We start from the raw sequence: 21,726 nt of genomic DNA on the forward strand, positions 1-21,726 counted from the left end.
CAGATAAGAAAGTTATTACATTATCTATACTGATTGGTGAGCACTGTTAAAGCAAAACTCCAAAAAAAATCATGGAATTTCTGGACGTTTTTTACATCTTCCCCCTCAAAAAAGTGTAATAAAAGCCCGCAGTGGAATCCAACCCTGTGCCCAGCCGGCATCCGCGCGAACCTGTATTTTCTTCTTCTTTCCTGTATGGTGGATGGTCCACATGGCTCACCGTCGGATATGCGCAGTACAGATTTTTTTTTCTTAAACTCTCTCTTTTCATGCGGAATCCGCGGTCCGTCCGCAGGAAATGTAATAAAAGCCGTCCATGCGCAGGAAAATGGAACATGCTCCTATTTTTCATCATGCCACAATTGGCTTCCATTCGTGTGCATGAAGAATCATTTTTGCATTGCGTGCTATGGGCGCTATTTGCTGCGAAATCCGGAGGCGGATGCCGCTCCGGATTCTGCAATTCAATTCCGCCCGTGTGCTTTCACCCTTACTGCCTCATGGAGGCGCCACATGGCAGCATGAATGCCCCATGTTTGTAGTATGGGCTGGGTATTAGACCAGATATTGCCTTGGTTATGTTCTTCTAAACTGCAATGACCCTCAACTTTTTGCCAGATGTAAACTGTATTCGACTGTGTAATTGTGTAATCGGAGTTAGTAGTTGCTAAGGTCTAGCTGCCTGACAACCCCTATGGTTGTTAGGCAGTGTATTCCTAGCAACCAAACACAAATTGTCTGCTTTAGTTCAGAGCTGGATGGGCACTGCACTGACAGTGCAGAAGTAACAATGCTCTACACACACAGCATACTATTCCTTATTCCAGCCTGTGGTATTAATTAAGGTGAAGAAACTCTGCAAGCAATCAGTTCTGTATTTACGGCAGGGGGGTCCTGGAAGAGATCTCCAGACAGCATTCTTGGCTCAAGGTGGACAGCACTTTGTGATTTACAGGGAAGAGCTCCTTTGATATCTTCCTTTAATTCGACTTGGTTCCTTCTGATCTTGCAGCCATTTTCTCCTTAGAAGCTACACGTTTTTCGTTAAGGATGTTGTGTGGTCTTCGAGTGAGAGGAGACCAATAAATGTTTAATACCCAAGGCACATTAAACTTCAGAAGGCAGAATGTTTCCATGTTTGCCATATTATGTAGAGCTGGTATTGCATTAACTTCGCTGGCGCTAAACTCACGCCTGGAAACAGTAGGTAGTCAGGCATCTTGGCGGAAACTTCATGAATGACACAAATATGAAGGGGGGGGGGGGGTACTTAATGCAACTTCTATTGAAAAAAAAATCTTTGGCTGTAGATGACCCAGATTTTCAAAATCCCATCTACTTTGCTGCTACTGTAAATACATGGGATTTTCTTTGCGGAGGGTCCACATGAAAAATACGCACAGTGTGAACCCAGCCAAAAGGAAACCCTGCCGATGCTGTGCCAAAGAGCCAATGAAATGTGTAGGGTATGTTGAGTGAGCCAAAGGAGATTCCACATTTGGAAAATGCATATTTAGCAATTGCCTAGTGTACTACTTTTATGAACAGTCTGTCTGAGCCATAATACCTCCCCCCTCCGTTACTCTGCAACTTTACTTACAGCAGCCTGTACCATTTCTAGAGCCGATGGATCAACAGAGTCTCTCCAGAATGAAGTTCATTGAGATTAACTGGTGTTAAGAAAGCGTTGTACTGTGAAGAATGCTGCAGGCCCTTCATTGAAATAAGAAGTGACCCTTGCCTACTTCAAATGGATCCATGCAGAAGCGAGTCAACTATTCTGCACCAGGATTTTGCTCATTGATGGTGTTAAAAAAAAAAAACGACCGATCTGCATGTGGATTTAGCCCTGTCAATGGGCAAAATCCACGTGTGGAATTCCGAAGTGGTAAATCAGGTTTCCACAATCTTCTATGTCAAGAAGTTACATTTCTTGATTCCAAAGCACTCCTCTCTGAGTCTGTATTTTGCCCATTGGCAGAGCTAAAACCATGCCAAAATCTGCACCATGACTATACAGATTTTGACACTTTTTTTAAAAGCAGAATTTGGCACAGAAAATTGCACAACAATTCCACCATGTCGACATACCCCAAAGGGAATGGGCCTCTAGTGCAGTGCAGTGACTGGTTCATGGTAGAGACATGCCTGCTTGATTTAGGGTTGTTTGCTGAGGTTTGTTTAAAGGGGATGTGTTACCTTTTAATGGGTTTTTTTTCTGATTTTTAGATTTCTTTATTCTAGTTTCTGTATGTGGTTATGGGGGTGGCCATCTTGCCTAACTTACCTCTGCTCTACCCAATAACAGCAGCTCAGAGATTTGCTTTACAGCACCCACATTGACCTTAGGAAACTGGTATTTGGAGGTGACTCATTGACTTTTATGTGAGCGTGTTGTGGGCATGCTCTGTGACTGTGAGCATGCCCTTTGATCTACTTGAAATATACGTTTAGCATAAAAACTTGATTTTAAGCAAATGTCATTTTCTGATGATACATCCCCTTCCATGTTGAAAGAACCATTGCTGTTTGATCCTTCATGGTTTACGTGTTAAGCTTGTCATGGAACGACACTCTTTGTTGATTGTCCATGTTTCCATCGGTAAGGAAATATTTTGTGAAAAGCTGTGTGAATCCCCCTCGTGCCTCCATGTACACCGTGAGGTCAGGGTGATGTGCGACTCGGTGATGCAGGAACAAGCTGAAGGTCTGCATGCAGCCTGTGTGCTTTGGCCGGACTCCCCGGATGAGCTGTGTTTGCCTCTGTCATTCCAGGTCTTGTACCTTTTGTATACTTGGCTCTTTCCCATCTTGGAAGCGGCTAATTCATTCCAGATCCGTTTGACTGCATTAAAGCAAAAGCCCCGAAGTGTTAAATACTTTGTGGAGACCGCTGAGGTCACTCACACCTGCTGACATTTCATCCCATGAGAAGCTCATTATCCTGTAGGAATGAAGACGGGAAACATTCCCATGTGGAGAAAACATGCATAGACTGTTCTATCACCAATGCTCCCGAGCACAGCTAACTCTGTTACGTTCTGCTATCCCAGCATTCTCCATTATTCATCCTTTAGGGCTACATGGTGACTCGTACCTCTGGATGAAATAGAGAAGTCAAAAGTTTGGCTTACCACCTACACAGTCCCTGTTATCCAAAACAAAGAGTGCCACCCTGTAAGGAACTTCTTCCACTCTGTTGGACTCAGGCTGTTGAAGTTCTACATGGATAGCAAGTCTGCTGGAATATCTGGTTCGCGTCTTCTCATGGTAAAATTGGTCCATGTCCTAAAAGAGTTCTTTCAATTTAGCCAACCCCTTTTATATTGGTGCCGAAGGTCCAACACCTGAGACCCGCAGCAAGGAACTGATCATGGTGGGATAGGTCTCTACCAGGTGGGCGTATTGCCACCGCTGCAGGGGAAATGTAGTATTATATGACTAGCATTAAAATGAATATGTAACAGGAGACCCTACAGATGGATGTTGGTGCAGGGCCGGATCTCTTGCCTCTGAGGCCAGGGGATTTTCCAGAGGCATCGGAGCACTCCCCGATGTTTGGTTTGTAGCCAACTCAACTGGCATGGTATGTACATTCATCAGAAGTCTCTAAGCATGGAGACGATCACAGGCTTTGCCAAGGCCTTGGATTTGCACCCAGTAGAGGAACCCACTTCATAGCAGTGATGCAGTTCAGCAGGCAACTTTATTTAAACAAATAACTCCTGGCTTTCTTTCTCTCGGGCACAAAAATTGAAACCGGATGAGGTGCTGCAGTAACTCGAGGATCCGTCTAGCACCCCGGAGGAATAGATAATTTTTCGAGCCAAGCTCGCCTCTTCTCTGGCGTAGCCTTTTTTTCCTGAGCTTGTTCAGTGGGCAGAACACGTCTACTTCCTTGCCAAAACTTTCTCGGAACGCTCTCTGTGCCGGAACTCAATTCAACACTACTTTCACCGATCCACCCTCCCGTCCCTAGGGCACGTAAACATTTTAAACAAAATAAGTAATAAACCATACATAAAATAAGGTCCAATCTGGTCACCTCCTTACAGAAAGATAACCATATAATCATGAATGACCAAAGCGAGAGCAGCTGCTCGTTAGTGGTTCTACATTCTGGTTCATAGAAGGGTGAAAATCCCTTTTCATTTTATATACATGTGTAATTGGCATGTGATCAGCTGCTGGGATCTCCACCGAGCCCGAATTCGGTTGTGGTCTCTACGAATTACATATAAGGGCGAGTGACCTCGTATGCAAATCTGGCTTGTTTTGCAGTGATGAAACCCAGCTCCCATATATCCACGCGTGGATCAGTGGCATACAGAGGGGAAAATCTGTGGTTTGGCTTCAGATTTTGTCTGCCACGATTTTAGATGCGGAATCCGTGCAAAAAAATCCTACACAAACCCCACTATGTGTATATACTCTAAGGCCGCTCTCGCCCAACTGGATTTGAATTGCAGATTCTGTGATTGCCGTCTGCACAGATGATCCGTGGTAATACATGGGCATTGAAAGTTATGTCGTTTTAAATCCTCCTTCGGACTTGCGGGTACGAATCGCGTATTTCGCAAGGGGAAGAAAAATCGCAGCATGCTCTATTTTTATCGGGGAATCCGCAACCATAGAGCCCATTGTGCTCTATGATCACGGATACACCCGCAACCCATATGTAATTACATTGCGTGTGGGCTGCAGGAAATGCAAATCAACAAAGTACAAAACTGTAATGCACATGACTGTCTGCGGACATATGCAATACAATTAGGTGCCGTACGCAGGGTTACCGGATGGACTCGAAGAATAGGCTGCAAGCCTCTCGCATGCGGGATCCGACCCGGCGGTGTAAGCCGGCCTGATGGATCACCAGATGCTTGAATATAAGCGTCTCCTCTTCTGTAAGGGTTTGTTGTATGAACATGTAGTTATAACATAAGGCCGCTTTCAGATGAGCGTTTTTATGTCCTATTTGGGTTGTGTTTTGCGGACACGGAATCCGTTTTTCATCAGTATTTGACTTGTATTTGCGTTCATTAGTATTTTCCTGTTCAGCAAAAAAAAGGGATTTTTCTAATTCTAGCTAGTCTGGGAGAAAAATCACTCCTGTAAATTAACCCATTCAAATTATTGGCTTCTTTTCTGGTGCAAGTGCTGTGCATTTCGGAAAATACGTCCTAAGGGCCAATCCACACAGGCGTATTTTCTCTCCGTATTACATCAATATTTTTTGCAGACGTGATATGGACAACACTTGCATTAGAGATTTCAATGAGCGTTTTTTTTGCAGACTGATCATTTACATAAAACACCCTGCAGCATGACATCAGTAGGGGACACCTTGCTTTTTTTTTGTATAGTGAATATGGATGCAATATGAATGTAAAAAAAAATCCCACACGTATAAAAATGCATGCAACACGCACATACACTGATGGTGCACATTGCATACACTGTGTAAATGAGCCTGTCTGGGGATCTTGCAGTACACTTGCGTGAAACTGGCCTTGTAAAATTTCTTTAATTGAGGCCTTGGTCAGATGAGCGTGTTTTTTGCACATGAATAGGTGCGTTAAACGATTGCGTCTATATAAAAACCATTGGCTTCCTATAAAGAGTTCACATGTCTGTGCACCTGATAGGACATACATGCCTATAATGTGCCCCTGTAAGGTCCGTGCCGCACGTTAAACATAGAACTAAACTCTGTATAGGCGCGAGCTGCGCATAATTACATCGTGTGAATACACGATGTAACGAAAAAAGCACAGAGCTTCGTTCATGCGCATTTTCCATATGCGTGCAGCAAATTTTTTTTGCGCACATAGGCGTGCAAAAAGCACGCTCGCCTGCCTGACCGAGGCCTGATAGTACAAAAAAAGTGGCATATAATCCGGCCGGATTATCGTACGTAGCGTGTAGATGCTTTCACGACCGGATAGGAATTACGGATTCCTTGAACGTTTGGTAATACGCCGATCAATCAAAATGCATTGGATTACGCAGTTCTGCTCACATTAGCGGTCTGGAATTGCTTAATCCACTTGCGGAAAATAGAACGCAGCGTGTTCAAGTTTACTGCAGATATCGGCGACATAGAGCCTCTATGGTCGCAGATATTCCACACGCAGAGTCACGGCCGGGCGAGGAATATTTAGAATGATCTCGGATAGCACGTACCTGGTGCTGCAGCCACAGTCCTAGAAAACGGATGCCATGGACTCGGGGCGGAGATGATGACGTGGGATAAATTCCTCTTAATCCATTTTAACTTTTTTATTAGAATTTACAGGAATTCAGGTGCCAAATTAGAAGAATTTGATGCAACTGCTGCATAACACCTCCATTCGAGAAAGGAACTTTGTAAAAAAAATAAATAAATAAAATAACTAAAAATTAAATATATTTACCAAAAATAAAAAGGGAGAATTTAGAGGGGAAAAAACCCTATATTTCTGCCTTTAGACAATGAGGGGTCATTTCGGGAGACAATCCCACCCCCTGATTTGAAATATTTTGGCACGAGGCAGGCTGTAGTGTTTTTACTGGCTCGAGTTGAAAAAGCGGTTTTCAGAATGTAAATGATACTGTTCCTGTAAGAACAGAAACAACGTAAGAGCAGGAACGCTCTCTGTGAGGTGGGAGCCTTCTCAAGACTGCAAGAATCCCTCAGGGTTTGGCCAGAGGTTTGGAAGGTTTAAAGGACTGTCTGTCTCTTAACGCGCCCCCTCCCCCTACACCCCATCACATTCCTCGCTGCAGGAATCGGCCAACTACCAGATCTAATACTATTGGGTCAAATGCACACGATTAACCATTTACCGACCAGTAAGCATTATAGTTTTGGACATTCTCCGAGTATTTGCCTCTCAAAATCATCCATTTCATCATTATATCTTATTGGCAAAACTTAGTGAAAACCATTGACCGCTATTACAGCCCGCACCCAGCTTTCCTAGAGCCCGGAATGGCAAATCTGTTATGCATTAATACCTAGCCCACTATGCATACTACTCACCCAGCTATCTTAAGGCTAAATTCACATCTGCACTAGGGATTCCGTTTTCCCGCTCCGTTATGGAGTCCCCTGAATGAACTGATCCGTCTCACAATTGAACCAAACTGTGCTGAACTGGGCCCATTGACTTTAATGGGGTTCCTTTGGTTCCTGCACCTGTCCGGGGGTTTGTGCCAGCAAGCTATTATTTGGGCAACCCCTTTAAGCAGGTGTGCCGCAAAGTAGTCTGAAGAAGTAAGATGAGGTGGAGGCCATATTGGTTGCATCCAACTTTTACACATTGCATATTTCGCAGACCGCACACAGACCCATCAAAGCCTTAGGCTATACAGATGGGCATTTTTTTCACACGGACAGATGGTCTGTATTATGGACCAGCGGTTTGTATCATGGACCAGAATCGGCCATGTAGTGTCCTCTGGCCGCAGGTATCCAGCAGCACATTAGGGTGTGCTATCTATCACCTATAGGGCTCATTGACATAACTGAGGCCAGAAGTGTCCGGGCTGGAACGTGTCAATATACCTTTTTTTTATATATAAAGGGGTTGTCCAAGCTGTATTTTTGAAGTAAACCTCTGCTCCCCTTGTGCCGGTGTTCGGCGCTCTACTCCCCTAGTCTACAGGCTGCAGTCCCGCCCGGTTTACAGGACGTCATAGGCGCTGAGCTCTGTTCTTGGCTGCAATGCCTGTCCAGTTAACAGGTTGGGGAAGCCTGTAAATAGGACATGGCAGGATGGGACGTATGTGCAGGTTAGTTATGTTCTAGCATAGGGATCAGGGTTTTAGTGCAAAAATACAACTCTGACAACCCCTTTAAGGACCATTGGTTGATGTATGCACCAGAGCCTTCTGTTGCACTTATAAGCTGGGACATCTTCCTGATATCCAGTATACCTCTGATTAAATAGTCTGATAATCTTGAGGTATGGTGGCTTTGAGGCCCATGGAGAGTTAGGGAGCCCATTCCTGATTCTTCCATCTCCTCTATAAGGGTGACTACCCACTGCAGTTCTTTTTCACTACGAAATTCGCAGTGTTTTTTTGTTTTTTTTTCCTCCAGGGGTCTATGGGACTTGTCAATGTTTAAATTGCGATTTCTCGGTAAATTTCGATTTTGCCGCAATGTGTTTTTAACATTAGAAAGCCCCATAGACACCTGGGGAAAAAAAACGCCGCAAATTCGCAAACGCTAGTGGGTAGTCACCATTACTGGCAGGACTCTTCTCTTCAGTTTGTGAGCAAAGTGGAAGGGAATTGGCGGAAAGGTCCATCAACATGACAGTTGTTCCTTCTGTCCTGCTTGAAAAAAAGCGATTGGGGCCTTATCTCCGTAGCCCCGTTCTCTAGTATGCACTTTACTGTTGGGTATGTTTGATAATCTGGATCCTCTATAGCACACATATCAAACACAAGGCCCGTGAGCCAAATCCGGACTCCACTTCATTTTATGTGGCCTGACAGCCGTACATCAAGCCTAACGGGAATTCTGGTCCAGCAATGCAGTCTTTCACAGCTGACCTCTTCCCCCTGGCATCTGCGTGCGCCGTCCTGTACACTGCGCAGACGCTGAGGGGAGAGGTCTCTGTTACTACTGCGGCCACTGGGGGGGGCTCATTATTGGGGTACGATCACACAGCTGTAAGCACATTTTAGTCCTGCACATACGCTGCAGACTTGGACAACCGAAAATTGCTTATGCCCATGTTTATCGGTGTAAATGAGTTTGACCCTCCTGCTCTACGGTACCATCAATGAGGAATTAAACGTTTTGTTTTTTTAGCTCTGTTATGTTATTAAAAATGTTTTGATTGCTCAGGCACAGCTTACGTGATGTAACAATATAATGAATTCTTCCTGTAACAGGTGGAGGAGGCAAAAGAAACGGGCGCAGCAAGAAATGGAAGGATATGTTGAAGTTGCCGCACATAAGCCAGTGTGAAGAACTCCGACATTCAGTGGGTGAGTACGTGACCTCTTAAGCCGTACTTGATGTTCCCATGTGGATTTCACACCTGCTAAGTCTATTATGGTCGCACAATTGGTTTATTGTTCTCATGGAGGTATCCAACCTTTTCAACAGATCCTATTTGTCTCCACTATTTATCGTTTTGATGGTCATTCATATTGGGCTTTGTATGCTTCCTTTTAATAAGTCACCTTTTTTGCATTCTTAGTCTTTGTCTATAAAGGGGAATTTGCATGTCAGACGTTGCAATTCCTACAGGCTTTCAATAAATGACAGTCCTATTGTTAGGGTTCCCAGTGCCGTATTAACAGCATTACGGGCCCCCGGGCAAAGCAGTGTACGGGGGGCCCCTACTACAACTACTGACAGGAATAAAGTGGATGAGTGAGTTAGTAACCGGAAGTCTCTAGGGTCCATTTTCCTCTTGCCCTGTAGACGTCTCTTCATTCATAGTGCCAGGCTACTTGACGCTAGAACGCAATGGGATGATGTACTTGACTTAACAGAATTATCCATACTTCCATTCGGCAGAAAATCTCTCTTTTCATTATAGGAATTGTGGGTAATTTACAAAAGGAATTATGGGTAATTTGAAAGTAAAACAAAGTGACAAAATTAAAGTCTTCACACATGGCATAGACAGATTGGACCCGAGTTCATATCCTGCCACACAACATTATCAATAATGATATAAGGTGCCTTGAAATGTTAACATACAAGGATTAGTATGGGGGCCCCCATGCTTGTGGGGACCCCGGGCAGTGCCCATCAAGCCCATGTTTAAGATGGCACTGAGGGTCCCCACAAATGGGATCTCATACATTATTAGCAGCAGCCAGACACAAAACTAGTCCTGCATATTCATGAGCTGCAGGCTAGCCACACCTACCCTGGCCTCCAGCCAATGATTGGCAGCTCTCTCACTATGTACAGTAAAAGGCCTTGGCTGGGGGTAGCTAGCCTGCATCGCGTAAATATGTTGGACTACTTCCTGTAGTCCTCTACGCATATGCTGCTACTGATAAAATGCAAGTTTCTCCAAAACTACTGCACAGATCCACACAGCAGACCTATCACTGTAATTAGCATGACTGTCACTACCTTGTGCTGCCCTTAGAGAGGGATGCAAAAAGATGGCGACCGAGTCTCTTTAAATATTTTCATACTATCTTAAATATCTGAAACTATTATTTGACCATGAAATCAGGTGACGTTAATTTTAAAGGGTCTGTTCACTTTTTTGTCAGCAGGCTCACCTTGAGAAAGTATGTCTTGCTACGGGCACCCTCAGCAATCAGTCCTAATCTAATTGATTAAAGGCCCTTTGACACGGCACAGTTTTTGTGGAAATAATTAGAGATGAGCGAGTATACTCGCTAAGGCTAACTACTCGAGCGAGTAGTGCCTTAGCTGAGTATCTCCCCGCTCGTCTCTAAAGATTCGGGGGCCAGCGCGGGTGACAGGTGAGGAGCGGGGGGGAAAGGGAGAGAGAGATCTCCCCTCTGTTCCTCCCCGCTCTCCCCCGCCGCTCCCCGCCGGCCCCCGAATCTTTAGAGACGAGCGAGCAGATACTCGGCTAAGGCACTACTCGCTCGAGTAATGTGCCTTAGCGAGTATACTCACTCATCTCTAGAAAAAATCATTAGATGGAGTGGTTTGCATGATAATTGTTAGGCGTAAGTGCATTCAGCGAGCAAAGGTCAGCGATAAATCATTAGATGATCGCTGATCGAATCTTTTATGCAGACTTGAAAGTCTTCTGCCACTGCCTTGTTTTGTATAAACAGGCGTTGCATGATTGGTCGAATCAAAAGCAATGGCGGAAGGGTTGACTAGAGACGTGGCTGTGTTAGAATGAGCGATTGAAACTACCCAATTACTGCTCAGTGTAAAAAGGCCTGAACTCTGCAGCAGCTGTTCAATTTCTCTACAGTGCTGCAATAGGAGAAATAAAGCATCATATCCTGCCCGTTGACATCAATGGGGTGTTTGTGTAATGCAAGGACCTGTTCAGCCCCCTAGGGATAGACGCTCTTTGTAGTCGCTCTCTGCTCCTGCTGCTTGATGGATGCTACTTCTCAGAATGCCCTAATAGGGTGTATGAAAACGGATAAGCCCCTTTAATCTTTGGTAGTTCTGCAATCTGCAAGTCTCCCATCTCTTCTGCATAGTTTGAGCTTCCTGGAGATTCTTGGAATAACTTTTTATTTTTAAGAGCCTAGTGGATAATGGTTACTAGTATTGTGTGAGTGGTTTTATAGCAGGGCTTTGATCTCTGGGAAGTAGGAGTCTTTTGGCTGCTCTTTCTTGCTTTTAGGTATGAACTGAAATAAAACCTTGATGGAATGTGTTACTTTTCATTTAGCGTCCAACTCTTGTCTTAACCTCTTACTGACACATGACTCAGTGCGGCAGCCACAGTGATCTTATTCACTGATACTCGGTAAGGACAATCTCTGCTTGTGCCACCGATCTCGACTTGTGCCACCTGTGTTCAGACTTTAAGGGGTTCTCTGATTCTAGATTAGTAAAGTTAATTCTCCAATACACTTTGTCTTTGTTCCATAAGATACCTTTGCCCAAATAATCACTCAAATGAGATCTCGAGAGCTAAACCCTTGCCTATCAAGTATTGATACCCTATCCTGAGAATAGATCGTCCGTAGTAAAAGTCCCGGAAAACCACTTTAACTGTTTACATGCTGCCTGAACAGCATTTTAAGGAGATCCGTGGCAGCCATTCTGGTGTCATGACAGCCTGGAGTCGTTTGGGTGTTACAGCAGCTTGAGGCCATGTCTCATATTGTACTACCAGACTTAGGTATTGCGGTATACTGTATAAGTGATCAAATGATTGCTAGTTCCAGCCCCATAGGGTACAAAAAAAAGTAAAATTAAGTGAAATGTTTTTGGTTTTTTTTATTATTATTCCAAAAATAAAATTTTTTAAAAAGCAAAAGCCCTTTCCCAATATTTATTATTAAAAAGGTCAAAACGAAAAAACAAATAATTGGGATCATTGTGTCCGTAAAAATCCGATCTGTTAAAATATCGCATTATTTATCCTAATCTGTGAAAGCTGTCAGAAAAAAACAAACCGCAACACACAGAGTGGGGAAGAGATGCCAAATATAAATTATATTTACAATTTTTGCTTTTTCATAACTCAATATGTCTGGGTAATTCTCCAATAACATAAGGTCTCACTCGCATCAGCGTTCAGGAGTTTCGTTTTCGTGCACTGTTCAGAAAGCAGGAAAACTGTATGCCCCGGCTGAACAGATCCGTCTTATGTTGGAACTGACAGCGCGAACGGACCCTCACTATAAGGACTATAATGGGGTCTGTTTGATTTCGGGACAGCAGTCCAGCATTTTACCAGAATTTACAGAACGAAATAGCCCAAATGGTACCTTCATCGCTCATGTGAACAAACCCTTACATTTATGAGACCGGTATAATATCTTAAAGGTCTGCTCCATTCACAATTAATATTAACATCATTAGTTGAATGAAAATATATATTTTTTATTCCAATAATTTTTATTGAAATTAGATATATATTAACATAGTTTTACATACATTCAATTTGTCTTTAATAGTATTCCAATAAACTTATGCAAACAAGTCATTTCAGTTATCACGTAAACTTGATTGAATAACTGGGAGAACCAGAAGGGTCTGGAGGGGAGAATGGGGTTATCGCCATCTGGTTTTGTTGTTGTTTATTAAGTCGTTGTTTATTAAGTCGTTTCCTTACTTTTTTTTTTTCTTCTCCTTCTTATGAGTCTCTGAATTGCCTTTTTTCCCAAGAATTCGTTGTAAGTTGGGTCAGCTTTTTATAATAGTTTAGCCATGATCGCCAGTAAGCCTCAAATGTAGGCAATCTATTGTTTCTAATGGCTATCTCCTTTCCATTATATTATGTATGGACAGTGGTTCAAGAACTCTCCAATTATCCTTGCTATGGCCCCTTTTGGTGACAAGTGTTAAATAGGATATTACTCTTTTATGTCTGACAGGTATTCCCTCTATTTCCAATAAGAGCAGTGCCATCTGGGGGTTAGGTGCTATTTTAATTCCCGTGAATTTATATATCAAAGACTGTATTGCTTCCCAAAGGGGAGCAATGTATCTGCAGCTACAGAAGATATGGAATAATGCCCCTGTTTCCCAACAATTCCTCCAATACAAGTCAGGCGTGTTCGGAAAAATTCTGGCAAGTCTACTTGGAGAGTAGTACCATCATGTGGTTACTTTGCAGTGGGTTTCTAATAAACTGGTACAAGCTGAGCTTTTGTGAGCCCAGACAAACGCCTTTTACCATTGGGAAGGAGTACATTTCTTTTTTAGGTCTTTTTTCCGGTTGAGAATGTGTACTTTTTTTAATTTTTCCCTTCCTCATCTTCTTTTTCTCCCACGAGGATAAAATAGAAAGATTTTAGACTATGATTTGTGGAAGGCGAGGAGTTTAAGAAGTTATACAAGTATATGGGAAGCATCAAGGAAGTCACTTTTAGAGAGGCCATATTCTTCGTTTAGTTCCTCAAAGGCTTTCATCTTGGATTCTGTGAGTGTATCCGAAACAAAAGCCACTCCCCTTTTCTCTCCATACTCTAACCAAGATATCTGGAATAAGGAATTCTAGGATCACTATTGGGCGGGGGTTGGGATTTTTTTTTTGATGGGGTGCATCTTAGAGGCCAAAAGTAGTTTTATCCATGCTTCTGCCGAAGCCTTAATTGGGGGATAATTTGGTAACTGTATGGAGGGGTCAACAGCTAAAGCTACTTTCCTCCCATTAATTGTTGCTTGTGGACGTCATCATGGGTGAAACGGACCACAAGAGGATCCTACGGTAGGTCCAAGCTCGATCACAATAATGGGCCCCAACGGTTTAGCAGAAGGCAAACCCGTTTGAAGAAAATCTCTTACCTCTAGGGCTTTTTTTTATGGGATGGTTCACAAATATGTCCTGTGTTATATGATAAAGATTACAATATTTAAGTGAACATGTATATAGATGATGGCTGGGTTCTCTTGAATTATTTCCACTGGTGGGCTAAAGGAACCCCAGTCTGACACTTAATGTTAACGAGTCATCTTACCATGCAGTACCTGTTTATGACCAAGGCACGATAGTCAGTATAAAAAATTGTCACTTGTTCTGGTGGCCCAACCCATTAATGTTGTACACATGGTCAACCCTACATGTGACTGGCTGGCGTGTACAATATCAGTACAACTTTCGCAGACGCAGCAGATTACCGTGATCCTCTTCTTGGTAGAATGGATTAACCCTCATCAGACAACACCTTGTAGCAACGAAGTTGTATTGCAAATGGTTCCCCATGTGTTTGACATCTGGTCCCTGTGCCTTTTTGTGGAATACATCTAAATACAGCAGAGTCACATGAAAAACAGGCTTTGGAAAACATGAGACACGCCGAAAAATCAGCTCCATTTGTAAATGAATGTAAGACTTGTATATATTGTAATTAGACGGCCAAACCACTCAGCAGATCATAATGGAACGATGTATCTTGAGTGGTAAAACTGATTCAATCTCGGTGGCTGATGAGACGATGGAAAAAAGTATTACTCATGGATATTTTCTACGCAGGTAAGAATAACAGTCCTTGTTCAAAATCATGAATTCAAGAAACCTAATGGGGCCGACTATTCATGGACCGGATTGTGTGTGTTAGTAAGGAGACAAAACAAGTTAATGAGATTGTGAAAACTATTCTTTACAGATGTGTTTGGTGGCCACAATGCTCCCTTATCTGTTGGAAAGAATACGGCAAGAAGAGCTAGAAAATAATCTACTTTTTTTTCTTTTATTTTGAGGTTTGGATGCGTCTCTTTTGTGTCTAATTTTTTTGCTTATTATGGTATTTTTACCTTTATCCTCCTAAGGACATAGCCATTTTTTTATTCTTCGCTTCACCATAACACATTTTAGCAGCTGTATATTGTTTTCCTTCATGCAGTTGTAAAGGGTTTGCTTTTTTTGTGGGACATTTTGAAATTTTTTAGTACTTTTTGGTTTATATAGAACTTTTAGTGTTCCTAATTTTGGAAGTGGAATGCCAAAAATAGTTTTACTTTTTATTTTAAATTTCTACCGTTAACTACACTGAAAGTAAAGTATATTGTACAAATTGTTATACTTTGACGGTTCCAAATATGTTTATGATTTATAACTTAGACTATGGACACCTTCTGGGAGCATTTTTGTTTTTACTTAAATTCGTGTATTTTGGACTGAAAACCAGGGTTTGATTAAAAATTCTGCGCCGTTTTGGATTCTGCAGCTTATACATATCACTGTATAAATTAACTGCAGATTGACTTTCTCTGTACGCCTGTGTACTTCCCCTAACACTGCCCTTTCTGCTACTGTGATGATGTGAGAAGTCATCAACAGTGATTAAACTCTCAAACATGCGCTGGGAGCTCTGGGACAGAATAGGTGTAGGAGGTTTAATAGCCCTAGAACTGATGACAGGTTACCTATAAAAATGAAGCATGTTAAAAAAAAAAATATATATATATATATGTATATACCGTATTTTTCGCTCTAGAAGACGCACTTTTTCACCTCCAAAGTGGGGGATGCGGGAAAGTCTGTGCCGAAATTCGGACCCGTCCGGCAAATGTGTGGTAAGGATCACACATCTTTTATCACACAGCTGCTGGACGGCTCCACTCCATAGCAGGGAAAAGAGCAGTTCTCTTTCTCCTCTGCACTACGGTCGGTACATACTGCTGATTGTTGGAGGTGGGGGAGCAGCAACAGCTCCTGTCGGAGCTCACTACTGATTGGTGGTGAGCGCTGGCGGAAACTGCTACTGCTCCCCAGCCTCCACCAATCATCTGACTCCTTCCTCCCGCTGTACCATGAGCACCGCTGTTACAGAGCTCCGCTGCTCCTGCTGTGGAAGAGAAAGTAGGTGGCCCTCTGTCGCCCTCTACTATGCCCTGGGTGAGTGCAAAACTTTTTTTCCCTATTTTTCCCCTCGAAGACCTAGGTGCATCTTGCAGAGCGAAAAATGTTCTATTTTATTGTGTGTACACTTACATGCGTACTTTTTCTTTATTTTGGCATTCAAGGGTCCAGAATTTCTGAAAGCCCGGCAATTGCTTCTGGCAAAGTGCTTCAAATTCTTATATAATATGTGTGGATAAGTTCTCTGAGCCGGGTTTTGTCCAGCTAGTGACAGTGTGTTTGTGTGAGCCGTCTTATCTCTGGAAGCTCGCAGGGCGCCAGAAAATGAAATGTTTTCTTTGTCTTTCTGATTCAAGGAGCTTGAATTATTATTTATGCTAAATGAACGGGAATGTTGCTTCATATTATTCTAGGAGGTTTTTTTTTAAAGTTTTGTTTGGCAACTTTATAGACTATTGTTGGTAAAATGGATTTATATTTTCCTAAATGATTGGGTGACGTCATCACCTCATTTCCTGATGAGCGAGCGAGTACATGACAGCATTGTATGAGAGAACTTTATGTTGCTCTGTATGAAATCGGAGGTAGAGGATGTGGAGTATTATGGCAGTCCTGCTAATGCTCTTTACAAAATGGAGCTGTAATATGGCCATGTGCATGACCAAAGTAGCTACTAGACCTGCTACCCTGGAGGCAACACCCCGGATTACTACATGCCCAGGATGTCATGTTAAACTATGCTGTAATCAGTAAGTTTTTAGTACATTGACATATCTACAATAATTTTGTGCAATAGCACTTCAAAAACTGACCATCATTGTTGAGTGGCTTTGTAAGTTAGAGGTTTTCCAAGAAAACACATTATTGACCTATCTGTAGGAATGTACAGTTATTTTCTTGAAGACATGCCCTTTTTCGGTTTTTCATTTTTTCAGTCCCACCTTTCAAGATCCATAACTTTTTTTTCCCATTAGTACATCCGGTTCAGGGCTTGCCTTTTGTGGGACAAGTTGTGTTTTTACAGGTACCATTTAACATGCCATATAATGTATTGAAAAACTTGTACAAAACTTTAAGTAGATAAATAGAAAAAATGCAGTAGTGCCATTGTTTGTTGGGTTTGGTTTTTACAAGTGCATGAAGTGGTAAAAATGACATGTACACTTTTTACATTTCTGGGCAAGTACAATTACAGAGATACCAAAATGATATAATTTGTTTTACCACTTTTAGAAAAATTAAACAACTTAAAAAATAATTCCTTTTTGGAACTCACTAGGGTGAATTGAACATGCAATCACTTGTTAAATATACCTCTGTATAACTGCTTATATGCTGCAGTCAGCATTGACTACAGCATCTAAGTGGCTAAACAGCCACGATTGGAGTTAGCACTGATTGAAGTCATTGTGGGTCGGTGTCAGCTGCTTCATATAGCCGGTTCAGTTCCCCAAGCCTGCTCCATAATACCATAACGCCCCCCCCCCCCCCATAATCGATAATATACAGTTACTCAGAATGCCTTGATTGTGTTTTTATTTTTTTTATTTTTTTTACACCATACAACCCTTCTTTAAAAAGGATTTGCTCTCACATTTATTAATTAAAGGTGTTCTTTTGAATTGGAAATTCTACATTCTTCCAAAAACAGCACCGTATCTATCCACAGATGCTGCAGCTCAGCCTCATTGACTTGAATTCAGCCAACCTGCAATGACAGACTCAACCCATGGTCAGGTTTGCTGCTGTTTTTGAAAGAAAGAAGCCATGTTTTTCTAATATAGTCCAAGTAATTATGGAGGCTGCTTCATGTTTTTAGAGCTTTTTCTTCTACAAGAGGGATAATAGGAAGTCGCAGCCATTTCAGTTCCTTATAGGGGTTGTCCATCTGGCTAAGCATTAATGCTTGGCTTACCAGTTTTTTGCTCTGAAGTCAGCCATTGGTGGAGCTGCAACTTTTGAACCCTCAAATCACGGGATATTTTGACACCCACCACAAGTAAAGCGACCTTCTGATGCCGGACAATCAAAGATGGTCGCACTGCTTTTCTGACTACCTGATTCACACTGTGCATTAGTAAGCATCCGTAGTCTTAGACGCTACGTACTGCTTTGATTGGCCAGTGCTGCTCACATTGGCAGCATTGGCCAATCAAAGCAGTAGACAGTGTCTTAGGCTGATAGAAACTAGTAGATAGTCAGAAAAGTGGTGTAGCCATCATTGCTTGTCCAGTACCCATACTGTCTAAACTCCTCTTTTGCTGCAAATCTGCACGCGCTCCACCTTTTTACTGCTGTTGGACATTTCTTCTTAAAATAGAACTGTTGTCAATCTTTGAGCTGTAAGGGAAAACAAAAAGGGAGAAAGTATTGGAAGTTGGTTGAAGTTTTTAAAAACTTAGAACAAAACTAAAAAGAAAACTAAAAAACAATTCTTAGTACTTCTCTTAAGACGAAGTTCCTAAATGTGTATCTCTGTCCTTTTAGAATACAGGGTGAATTACACATAAAATAAAAGGGGTTAAAAGTTTAGATTTTTTTTTTTTCAGTTCCCCTTTTGTAAATTAATAAGTGGACACATCTGTTTTTGAAGCCGTCTCCCTCTCTCTTATCCTCCAATTACTCTGCTGCTTAGTAAGGGCTTGCGTCATTCATGTTTATAAGCTGACATATCTTTAACAGCATATGTTTGGCTGCAGATGTTAACTCATAAAAAAGTATGTGCAGCGCTTACATGAGTGCTCGGCGTTGTGTGAACTTGCACACAATTCTGGTTTTAATTTACTCTGGGCACCCAATTTTTTATTTTTTTTTCTACCTCACTTCTTGACTGTGTAATTTTGTGGAATGATTTGACCTCCCTTTTGGCATCCGTGACTCTACACCAGTGACTAAAGTTCTTTTCAGACATTCCAATGGAGTATGAATATGAATGTTGACAGCAGATGAGAACGCATAGCCCCAATGTGTCTTCCTGTTTTTCTTCTGTCCGTTCTTGAACGTTGGAATGTTTATTTTACTTTACTTTGCTTTTTATTTGTTGGTTAAATGTTTATCAGTCCCCAGATGATTTCTTGCTGTTATTCACTAAAGAGGGGCTTTTGAGACTCTTGAGTCTGCTTGTCTCCAGCATGGACGCATGGCCTTACATCTACAGCTGTTTTTCCTTGAGGGTCATCATGACGGCTATTATTATTTAAGCGTCGGCAATTCTTACTTGTTTTATCCAACATTATTATTTAAAGGGGTTGTCCCGCGAAAACAAGTGGGGTTATACACTTCTGTATGGCCATATTAATGCACTTTGTAATATACATCGTGCATTAAATATGAGCCATGCAGAAGTTATTCACTTACCTTCCCTGCGCTGGCGCGCCCGTCTCCATGGCTCCGTCTAACTTCAGCGTCTAATCGCCCGATTAGACGCGCTTGCGCAGAAGGGTCTTCTGCCTTCGGGCCTGTTCGGCAGCAGCGGCGTTTTGGCTCCGCCCCCTTCTACACATCATCGCGTAGCTCCGCCCCGGCATGTGTGCCGATTCCAGCCTCCTGATTGTCAGAAGCAAGCCGATGATCTCTGTGGCAGGGAGAGCTGGTGTTTGGCTGTCAGAGGACAGCCAGGCACCAGCTCTTACAGCAGAGATCAGAGAAAACCTCTGATCTCTGCTGTGTTAACCCTTTACATGCTGCAGTCTATGTGACTGCAGCATGTAAAGGGCTGTCACTGCAGCATGTAAAGGGCTGTCACCATCGGGCCCCCGGAATGTGATCAGGGGGTCCTGATGGGTCCCTGTGGAAGTCCCCTAAAGGGACAAAAATTAAAAAAAAGTAAGAAAAAAAACAAAATAAAAAAAATTATAAAAAAATAAAAATAAAAACACTTGTCTCCTTTTACTTTGTAAAAAATGTAAAATAAAATCACACATGTGGTATCCGTGCATCGTAATAACCCAGAGAAGGAAGTTGGTACATTATTTAACCCCTTAATGACATGGCCCCTTTTTTCTTTTTTCCCCCATTTCTTTCTTTTTTTCCTCCCCGAAACATAAAAACTGTATAAACTTGGTATCGCCAAAATCGCGCTGACTCAGAGAATAATGATATCACATTATTTATTCTGCATGTTGAACGCCGTAAAAATGAAATCCAAAAAACAAATGGCAGAATTTCTTTTTTTCCCCCCAATCTCCCTACAAATGTTTTTACAAAAGTTATTCAATACATTATATATACCCAAAAATTATGCCATCAAAAAGTACAACTTGTCCCGCAAAAAACAAGCCCTCATATGGCCTGGTCAATGGAAAAATGAAAAAGTTATGGCTCTTGGAACGCAACTGCAAAATTAGTTGAAATTCAATGATTAGACCATTTAAAAAACCTGCCCTGGTGGGCACGACAGGGTGGTAGGAAACCCGCCACTCAAGGGGTTAAGGGAGAAAGCCCAAATTCTAATGACACTGTTGTATCATCCCACTCTTCCTCTTTGGTCACATTCTGCTCAGTATCGTAACTTCTCTCCTTTGTCACCAAATGCAAGCCGTAACCCCTTAGTGCCAAGGCCTATTTACGCTTTAATGACCAAGCAATTTTTCAGTTGTTTTTACCTTGCATTCCTGGAGCCATAACCTTTAATTTTTTTCCTTCAGCATAGCCGTACAGAGACTTGTTTTTTGCGGGACATGTATTTTTTTTAGAGGTATCATTTTGAGTTATGTATTATTGTAGAACTTTTAATTTTTTTCAGAGGGATTGGGGTAAAAACTTCCACCATTGTTTTTTGGATTAAATTTTTATAGCGTTCAGCATACAGAGTGAATAATGTGATAACCTTATTCTCTGGACCAGCGTCATTCCAGTGACACCAAGATAATACAGTTTTTTTAATAAGTTTGGCTATTGTCATACAGTAAAGACTTTAAAGAAAAACTTTTATTGAAAAATGTAGTTTTTTTCCTTTTTTTTGTCTCCACATTCCAAGAAACGTAACAGTTTTATTTTTCCATCAACGGAGTTTTATAAGGTGGTTTTTTTTTGTTTTTTTTTTGCCGGATGAAGTTGAGCTTTCATTTATCCCATTTTTGGTAACGTATAACACTTTTGATCACTTTTTATTTCATTTTTTGCAAGAGGCAAGACTCACTTAATCTGCAACTCTAGCATGTTTTTTGTATGGTGTTCACCATGTATTTATGTATATGTAAATACTGTGTGTGTGATAAATAAATATATAGTATATGTACGAATATGTTTAATTGATTATGTTACAATTACATTCATACAAAATGACTATAGGTTTTTTCTTTTTTTTGAAACTTTTTTTTCCTTCTATTGCTGCACTCAAAGATACATAATATTATTTTTCCTATCCATTGTTGTGTGAGAGGATTTTTTTTTGCGAGCAGAGTCGTACTTTTTAAACCATTTGATGATCCCAATTACTTTTTGATTGCTTTCTATTCTGTTTTTTGTGAGGAGAGAGATGCAAAATTTAGTTTTTTTTTTTCCCTTTTTTTCATTTTCTTCCATAGCATGCACTGTGTGGCTTTAAAAATAATGTACTAACTTTTTTACGTGGGTCACTACGAAATTTGTGGTGTTTTTTTGTTTGTTTTTTACCGCACAAAGCAGGGAAACGTGAAGCAGGGGTTTTGTCATTTTTTTTAGTTTTCATATTTTCTGCTATTTTTATTTATTTTTTTACACTTTTTATTTTGGTTCCACTAGGGGACTTGAAGATTATTACATTTGATTGTTCTTATAATACACTGCTATACTTCAATCAGAG

General features: G+C 41.6%; 1 protein-coding gene across 1 annotated transcript in view; it reads left to right on the plus strand.

Annotated features, from left to right (window-relative positions):
- GRK4 (G protein-coupled receptor kinase 4) overlaps positions 1–21,726 on the plus strand; it is a 208,588-nt gene that overhangs the window by 80,264 nt on the left and 106,598 nt on the right. The window contains exon 2 of the mRNA XM_066573064.1: positions 8,887–8,982. Within this exon, the coding sequence (XP_066429161.1) occupies positions 8,887–8,982 (96 nt within the window). The remainder of the gene's footprint in view (positions 1–8,886; positions 8,983–21,726) is intronic.

Source organism: Eleutherodactylus coqui, chromosome 7 (assembly GCF_035609145.1).
Source record: "Eleutherodactylus coqui strain aEleCoq1 chromosome 7, aEleCoq1.hap1, whole genome shotgun sequence".
Lineage (NCBI taxonomy): Eukaryota > Metazoa > Chordata > Amphibia > Anura > Eleutherodactylidae > Eleutherodactylus > Eleutherodactylus coqui.